This window comes from Bombus pascuorum, chromosome 6 (assembly GCF_905332965.1).
Source record: "Bombus pascuorum chromosome 6, iyBomPasc1.1, whole genome shotgun sequence".
Classification (NCBI taxonomy): Eukaryota; Metazoa; Arthropoda; class Insecta; order Hymenoptera; family Apidae; genus Bombus; species Bombus pascuorum.
The window spans coordinates 16905763-16914872 of record NC_083493.1 but is presented as its reverse complement, the minus strand read 5'-3'; the positions used below and the strand labels follow the sequence as shown (position 1 = coordinate 16914872).

At 40.6% G+C, this 9110-nt stretch overlaps 1 protein-coding gene across 1 annotated transcript in view; it reads left to right on the top strand.

Moving 5' to 3' along the window:
- Positions 1–279: 279 nt before the first annotated feature.
- Positions 280–9110, top strand: part of LOC132908294 (PDZ domain-containing RING finger protein 4) — a 66550-nt gene continuing 57719 nt past the window's right edge. Inside the window, exon 1 of the mRNA XM_060962188.1 lies at positions 280–1070. Coding sequence (XP_060818171.1) covers positions 1050–1070 — 21 coding nt within the window. The 5' untranslated portion in view covers positions 280–1049. The remainder of the gene's footprint in view (positions 1071–9110) is intronic.

Here is a 9110-nt window from a genome sequence, read left to right as displayed (position 1 = left end):
CGCTCCGCTCTGCTCCACTCCACTTCACTCCACTCCACTCCACTCCTCTGCACGCCGTTCAACTCCCTCTAACAGTTGCAACCAGTGTGACTATGGTCTCCGACGGCCGGTCGCGGCGGTCGCTCATCCTTTTACTCGTCTCTGTCTAACGCGATGAAAACTATTCTCCCCTCTGCCTCGCACTTTCTTCATCCCTTCTCCGTCGCGATAGTATACCTCGGTCTCTTTTCATCGTACACTCGAGACACGCCTCCCACTCGTGGCGCGCGACTGCCGTTGAATTCAGTCGACGCCAAGCCGGCACGCGTGTTGGCTGAATATTTTTCTCGCGTGTTACAACGTTGCACCGCGCCGTTTGCCTTCTTTTACCTCGCCTCGTCTCGCCGCGTCTTGTCGTACCTCATCTCATCTCGTCTCATCTCGTCTTGTCTCGTCTCGTCTTTTCTCGTCTCGTCTCGTCTCGTATCGTATCGTCTCGTCTCGTCACGTCTCGTCTCGTCTCGCCTCGTCTCGCTTCGTTTCGCTTTGCCTTGTCTTGCCTCGCCTCACCTCGCCTCGTCGCTTTTCGTTTTTTCTCGCGTCCAGTTGTGAGTTCTCGAGAGTCTGTCTGTCCGTCTCTCTCTTTCTCTCACTCTTTTTTTTTTGTCAACACATAAATGCAAAAGTTGCATTCGATGCAATGCGAGTAATCGGTCCGTTTGCATTTGTGGCGTGGAACCGCAAGGAGGCGTGCTACGACGATGCTAGATCATCGAAGTAAGGACGATCTAGCCGCCTCGTGTCGTGTGTGAGTGCCAACGTCGATATTCCTCGTTGTTTCGAACAAGTGGAAAGAAGTGTCGAGTGGGAGGTTCGCCACCGTAATTGCTTTCGTTCGGTTTCCGTTTGATTCTATCTGATCCTTCTTTCGAGTTCCTCGTTGTTCATCTCTGGTACACCAAACCAAACACGTACTGACCTGATCTTGGCTTCAACGTTCGCATCTGCCATCACTTTTCTTTGTAAAACGTCATTAACACGCCTCGTCATCAACTCCAGTCCTGCGAAACATGGATTTTGTCATTTTAAAGGTAAGTACAATTTTCTGTGACTTATTTCGTCTATTTTTTGTTATTTATATGTTCGATTTTAAGATTCGCGGTACAATACACATTTGGCGAGTTTCATAGGGGTGATTTACAACGTTGCGTCCAAAGAACATATACACATTTAGTTAATTCGAAATTGTTGCACGAAGGTATACTCCATTCGAGTATGATCTCAAAAACGGGGCACGTCGGTAAATAATGGCAAATATGGTACAGCGATTGTTAGCGAATATTAATAATAATAATAAACCTTGTAATAATTGTCGTTGAGTAAAGATGATTTATTGCGAATAAGATAATACAAACTATCGGCTTGAGAAATTGAAAAAGGGGAGATAAAGAAGAGTGGAGTTCATAGAATAAGATGATTTAGCATTCGCGAATAAAAGATCAACTCCGCGTATTATTTTCTCTTTTATTTTATATCGCATGCATGAGTATTCTATCGAGTGTGCTTTCATGGATAATTGCTGTTGTCGAGCGACACAGTTATTCAATGTATGTGTGTATTTCGAACCTCTCTGTACAATAACATAGTATACATCGTAGTATCGAATTTTAATGCTTTGGATTATTATCGATCGAGTAACATGTTTCTATCGTTGGAAAATTTCCAAACGTTTAAAAACTTCAAAATCAGTTACAAAAATTGTAACTAGAAAGAATTGTTATTGACGATATTTGGTTGATTTTTTCTTGTTTGAATCCTATACTAATAAATATTTTCATAAAATATTAAGAGACTATTTTTCGATTGAAACTAAAGAGAGATATGAAGAATTCTGTGACCATATCAGAGTCAAGCGAAGACAATCGACGAAGATAACGATAATTTTTATTCCCATATTTTTGATAATGTGGCATTTTACAATAGACAAGGGTTATGGGAGAGAGTACGTGCCAAGGTGTCTGGAAAGTATAATTATAAGTATATTTATAATATAATATAATATAATTATGTATATATATATAATAGTGTAATTATATATATATATAGTATAATTATTAGTATTATAATAATAATAATAATTATAATACTAATATAATTGTAGTTTTAGTTATTGTTTTAGTATCTAAAAGAATGTACGTTATATTACGACGTACAATCACGGGGGACGTAAGATAAAATAGAAGCACAATTGTGGATTCTCTGACGAAGTGTATCTTTGGTCATACCTGGACGCGCTTACCTTTTATTCTTATCGTATTCGAACTAGTGAAGCAAGTACGCTTTAAATAAACACGACGATAAAGAAATTTCCAAGAAACACAGTGGCCCGAGGTGTGTTTACCAACGTTCGTCGTTTATCGAAGTTGCTAGCCCTGCCGTACATATACGTTTGTATGCGTTCCGTTTAATTTTAGCGCTCACGTTGCGATCTAGGGGATGCTGTATTATTTTTCTTCTTTCTTTCGTTCTTGCGTTCCTCTCTGTTACACGTAATTTCGAACGATCCAAGTTACAAACGTTCTATCGAATCGGTTTTAAAGATACGATAAAACGATAAATACGTCGTTGAACGATAGTTAGATCGTTATCGTTACGAGCGTTGAACATTCTGTCTTATAGCCATAACGCGAAGAACCGAATAAAAGGGCTTCTTATTTCTGTCGTATCTGGTTTCTTAAATCAATTCTATGTCTAAAGATTCTCTGAGAATATCGAGCCTTTTTTACTTATTAAAGTAAAGGCAAGATTGAAATATAAAAATTTGGGAATCGCAACAGAATTAGCTGCAGGCACTGCTTTCTGTACTTGATAAAGCGAGAATCGCAGCTCTCACCTTTCCGGATGTATGGATTTGATCGGCGAAGGAAATGGGCGTATCGCGCTTTAATATCGGAACTTAAATTAAATGCATATCGTGCGACACGATGCAACTTCTGCATGCTTCTCTCTCGTCTACCTAGTCGGGAGAATGGACGTATTATCAGACGAGAATAGCCTCTCTGTAAAAGGATGAAAAGGATCACGCTTCGTCTTTCGATTTTGCAAGATATTTTGAAAATTTTACTTTACCCTTCGATGTTATCGGCAATGAAGTATCCCAGACGGGAGCCTCTATTACTTGTAAAAGTTTTACCTTTCGTATGGATCTAACTATATATAGCACTTATTGTTAGAAGAGTTCGATCTTTTCTTTCGCTTGAATGCGTTCGCCAACTTCGTTAATGTTCAAAGTTGTTACGTAAGTGGGTATGAGTGATTGGCGAGGATTCGTGTGTTCGGCACACAAATTTTAGGATACAATTACTTGGAAAAGTATGCAGGCAGTGATGATTAAAGCGATATAATAACGTATCTGGGTTAAACGAAGGTCGTAGGGAAAAGATCCGACAAGTACATACGTTTACCTAGTAGAAAAATAGCGCAATTAAAAGCAAAAAAAGAAAAGGTGGCGTGGTAGTCGTCTCTCCTCTAACATTTTCTTCCGACTTCAATCAAAAAGAAAAAACATAGCTTGTTTCAGTCACGTGAATCACTCTTTACAGTTAAATCTTGTTATAGTCGTTGTTAGCATATAGTTAGTAAGTTATTGGACTAAGTACTTCTCGGAGTAACTGTAAGTAATCGGCGTATGGAAAAGGGAAGAGAAATTGTCTCGTTGTGGAACGGTGTCGCGAGACTCGCAAGATTTCCAATTAGTTTGCTAGTAGACGCATGTTATAACGACCCGATTGCGTCGATGAAACGCGTAAAGTGTTCGTTACAGAATAGCGATGAGGAGGGACGAGTAGAGGGGAACGGAGAGTAGAGGATGAAATTGCAAAAATTACTTGACAGCTGGGAACGGTGGAAATATTTTAATTCTTTCCTTCGAACACTCCTCGTACTCCAGATAATTGCCATTTGCGCCAATAAAGTCGGAATCTCGGCAGTTCCTCCTACCTACTCCTCGCGCTCGTCACCGTTGTTTTCCCCCCTTCTCCCCTTCTTCTCCCTACCTCTCACCCCCACGCTGTTTCTATTCCTCGCTTTCGTTTTTTCATTCGTTCCTTACTCTGTGTACGTGTGCGAGAGCGTGTGTACGGTAACGGACAAGGGACACAAAGGAAGAAAAATCTTATTAACGGAAGGTATTTTCATCATAACGATTTCTTTATTTACTTGAGATGTCGCTAATGTCTGCCTATCCTAATTCAAAATATCCAACGGGGTAATAATTCTTCGAGGTTAGTAATTTCCTAATAATATTTGAGGTTAATTTCATTCTCCGTCGCCATATTTACGATCGATGGTGAATATCGATTACTTTTAGTTTCACATTGATCAAGATATTCGGATGAAAAGCGACTGCCGCGTGTATCGAAAAGGGACGAAACAGAGGACGAAACACCGAACGCCGAATTATCGCTGACGATCGAGTATTCGCTTGTCGTGGCATTGTTTACAGCATGCATGAAAACATAGTCGTTATTCGATATATCGATACAGCATGCAGTTCGATCGTGCGTGTATTTTTATCGATCTGTTGGACACTGGACACACGTGCGGTGCATGTTGGTACCGTAATAACACCGTTACCACCGTAAGTTCGTCGGGACATTTTAATTAAACGGCCACCAGTATTGGTAACAGTGCTATCGCCGATGCAACCAATACAACCACAACCTTCACCACTGGCAACAGCGGCAGCAGCAGCTTCCTATCACGATTATTAGTCGCGAAATTTTGAAATAGCCGATGAATATCGAATTGGATACGGAAGCGACGATTTAAAGCGGCACGTTTTCTCGTTGTTTCTCTCCGTTTCCTTTTATTCCGGAATTTATCCTCTTTCTTCGGCCGCGTCAATCCCATTTCCGGATATTTTAACATCGACCGGACAATCGAACGGTATAGTAAACACAATCGATATACTGCAATTTTAAAGTCAGAACTTGTTCTGCTCATTACATTTTTTCGAAACATTCGAGACGCAGAGGCGTCTTTCATTTTCTTTCCGTAATCTTTGTTCCTTCTTCGTTCGATTAAAAATATTTAGTCGTTATTTTACAATAACCTATGGAGGCTCTTAAAAAAGAAGAATCTGTTTCCTCTAGCGTGAGACAAATGTCTGTAAATATACCGCGAAGCAGGAACCGGTTCTAAATTTCCAATACGTTTACGAACTTTAATTACTGAACGATTTTACGTGCTTACTGTATCGTTCTCGCCTACTATACAGGAAAATTATTGGTATGATGCACCTTATCGATCCAGTCGCGTTCGATGCTGTCGCACATGGAACAATCGCTTGACTAAGGTCGACGTTGATTAGATCTCGAAGCGTTAGCGCGATAAAGGGTGAGTGATGCACAGTTAGAACCAAACAGACAGACAGACAGCCAGGCAGACAGACGGATAGGATAGATAGATAAAGGCGGACACAAGCTTCGAAGGACAAAGGGTTGCGGATGACCGAAGGAGTAGCGGAACAGTAGCGAAAATCTCCTACTAGTTGGATATACTGTATTTCAGAGTAATCGATAATTATGACAACTATACGAGATTTTTTGCACGCGTGTCAACGAAGTCTTGTACCATCGTGTACGATCATCGAAGAAAAGCACCGTGAACGTGTCAGAGATAGTAGGAAATGGTGTTTTTATTGGAAAAGTTTGACAAAGGGATAGCGCGACGTATACGCACAAAGTGTCTTGTAACTGACGATAACGAGCAGGAAGGGGATGGTTCTACGTGGAAATGTAAATTAAAGACAGAGAATAGAATATTTTCGTACGAATCCAGTGCTTTCGAGAAAACTTTCGTTCGGTATATTTGTTTAGCGTCTCTGGACTTTCTCTTGCGCAATTGAGCTAATATCAGGAGTGGAATTTTATGAGCCGCGAGCGAAATTACGTGTACTAGACGAGCGATAAATATTCTTGTAGCAACTTTGGTAAAAACAATTAAATGAGATTATTCGATTATCCTATTCGCAAAATTGGGAAATTACGAAAGAGGATGCGTAAGCTACGACTTGCAATGAAAGAAATTTAATTCCATAGATATTTAATAGGAAGAGAAGAATCAAGCATCTATTTGGCAGAACGTGAAACGTTTTATGTAATTTCTGCAGTGATTATACCCATCCTTGCGAAATTTCCGGTTTCGTTGCATGTTCTCCGGTATACAATACGCAAACACGGTAGAGGTGTTAGTTTAACATTAGTTAACATTCGCTCTCGTAAAGTATTTAACATTTTTTCCTCGACTTATTAATTAACGAGAGAATTTACGAGAGAAAATTTACATTTGTTACGATTAAAAGATTTGCCGATCGTCCGAGTCCGTATCGTTATCCTTCTAGGTATTTAATGTTTCACCATTTCCTCCGGAAACCTGATGCTTCAAAGATTTACATAGACTGATCACGCGCGAATATTTTTAATAGGAAACGTTTAAAATAATAAGGGAGATATAGGGAAATATCTTTGAAAGTTTGTACCTAATACGTAATAAGATTAAACTTGTAGTAAGATTCATATTCGTTATCCATATTCGAGAATTCGCAGTTAACTTTTTCTAGAACGAAATTTAAACCGCTTAAGAAAATGTTACTTTACGTTTTTAACTTCCTTCTTTACGATCGCATCGTTCTTTTTTTCCTACTTTTTCTATTAGTAACAAGTCACCCTGTACTAGATATATGTAGGTACATATTAGGTCGTCCGAAAGGTTTCTTTCGTTTTATAAGGTTATAATGGACGCACAACATTTTTCGTTTTATATTATTTTATCGAATTACGTATGGCCATTTTGTTCTATCGAAATAAAGATGGCAACGTTCGATAGGTTAAGTTTCATATTTGTACAAAGATGCGATGTTGCAAAAGACGCGTCTGTAATAGAAAGACACTTTTCGGATAACCTAATACTTAACTACGCGTGTATCGAGACTCTCGAATCGATCTAGAATCGACGAAAGAACGATGCAGCGTCGAACGATTTTCGTTCTGCTTCTCGGATTACATGGATACTCTCCGAAATATGGGCTGCGTGCAGCTGGCAAAACCGAGAGAGTCGAGAGTGTGGAGAGTGGGCTGATATCAGCACTAGAGAAATAGAAGGGAAACTTTTCGGCCGAAAGAGTGTATCGTATGTCCATGGATTTGTGTATAAACCTACGTTTACCCCGGGCTCGTCGTTACTTTCCCGCATCTCGGATTTCATCCCATAGAACCGAGTGTGCGTACTTTTCCAACTCACCGTCGTGTTTTCCAATTTCCGAAGGTTAATGTGCGCGCAATATCCACCGTATGCTAATGTTTGCATCGTTGACACCTACCATCGGCTTTCTCCTAGTCATCCTCTCACAATGCGTTATCGACGCACTCTCTACCGACATCGCCACGTCCCTTCTCTGTGCTTCCCTTTCCACTTCCCTTTCCCTTTCCTTTTCGCCTCGCTCTCTGTCAGTCGTCGGTGCAGCAGCATATTTGTACATATGTAGTTTACAACAGACTGCAACCGGATATTTTTGGGGCTGCACCTCCGGTGTCGAAGGTCCATGATTTTTGGAGGGACAGATTGACGGCTCTGCGAGACAACAGGAGGTGTCTTTTAACCTCGCTGCGGTTCTCAAATTTTCACGCTTCCATCGAACTTCTGTTTCGAACGGCTACTTTGGTTTAGAATGTCACTGTTTAGATGTTTTTTCTAGGAAGCCACGACTTCTTTTCGTCCTTCTTCTTCACGTATATATGGATACTTATCGATTGCCAACAAATTTAGCGGAAACATAGGTCGTCGACGACCACCGTGGCAGGGTTTGATCTCGTCTGCGGTTGAAATCGAGCTTTATCTCTCCGAGCGGGAACACTCGACGATACAAAGGATAGAGTACGTAACCTGTTTTGAGTCAAACGACGGACGGTAGTCTAGCGAGTAGTCTAATTTTGAATCTAATAGCGGAAAGAAGTGTGAACGAGATTACTCGTTTATTCGGTTTTACAGGGTAAGACGAGCGAAACGTTGAATTGCTCGTTGCGATTCGCTCCGCTCCGATCCGATCCTACGTACGATTAATTACTTTTCTCGAGCTTCTCGATCGTTCGACGAGAGACATCATTAACCGGATATCGATCTTGCGAGCAACCGCATTCGGTGTTTATCGAAAGTGGATTCGTCGTGGTTGGAGCTCGTTAGCGTGCTAAAACTCGTTTAGTAGCGATAATAATGCGTGTCAAGCAGCGCAAAAAATCGTTGGCGTAAAAAAAAAAGAAAACAAAGAAATAGGTGAGAGGCGAAGAACGGAGAAAAAAAGAAGAGAGGATTTCGCATGTATTTCCGAGAATCGGCTCTATTCGACTCGGAATCGGTCTAACGATCGTTCCTCGTTCGCTGGTCCGCTCGTTCGTTCCTTCGTTCCTCAATTCAGGTATAAATGACGCGTTTAGCAACGAAAAGGACGAATGAAAATGAAGAACAAAAAATGCAAAAGAGAAAATAACTCGATGGTCGGTTTAATCGCGTGGTATAGAACGCGGACTCTGTATTCCGTATCGTGGCACATTTTTTACTCTCAGCACGTAAAGTTCTATAAGAAAGTTAAAATCCTGTAGCGAAAATTCAATAGAAACCCGCGGTGTTTCGTTAATTTAGAATCAAACAGGGGTAAGAAGCGTATACAAAGCTGTATCTGTACGCGTCTTGCTCACTACCAACGAGCTATTTTTAAAAGACTCGTATCATTGAATCATGAAAAATTGGCATTTTCAGCAGTGGTATTGGTCGTGCCATCGCTCGATTTGCTTATTTTGCCTATCGCTTGTATCGTCCATTTTGTATAAATCTAAAAGTTTGATTTATTTTCTGCCGCTTGTCGCTCTCCGCGTAATCACGACCAAACGGGTCGTCTTTCTTTTCAATTATGTCACATTAAAATTCTTCCGTTTAATCGCAAAGTGACGTAAAAACCAGGAGATCGATAAAAACGTATTTATCGGACTTTTCTTCTGCGATCTTCGATTTATTGTTTTTTTTTTTTTTTTTTTACTAGTCTCGTTACATTCTCGCCGTACCGCGTGCATCGTGTT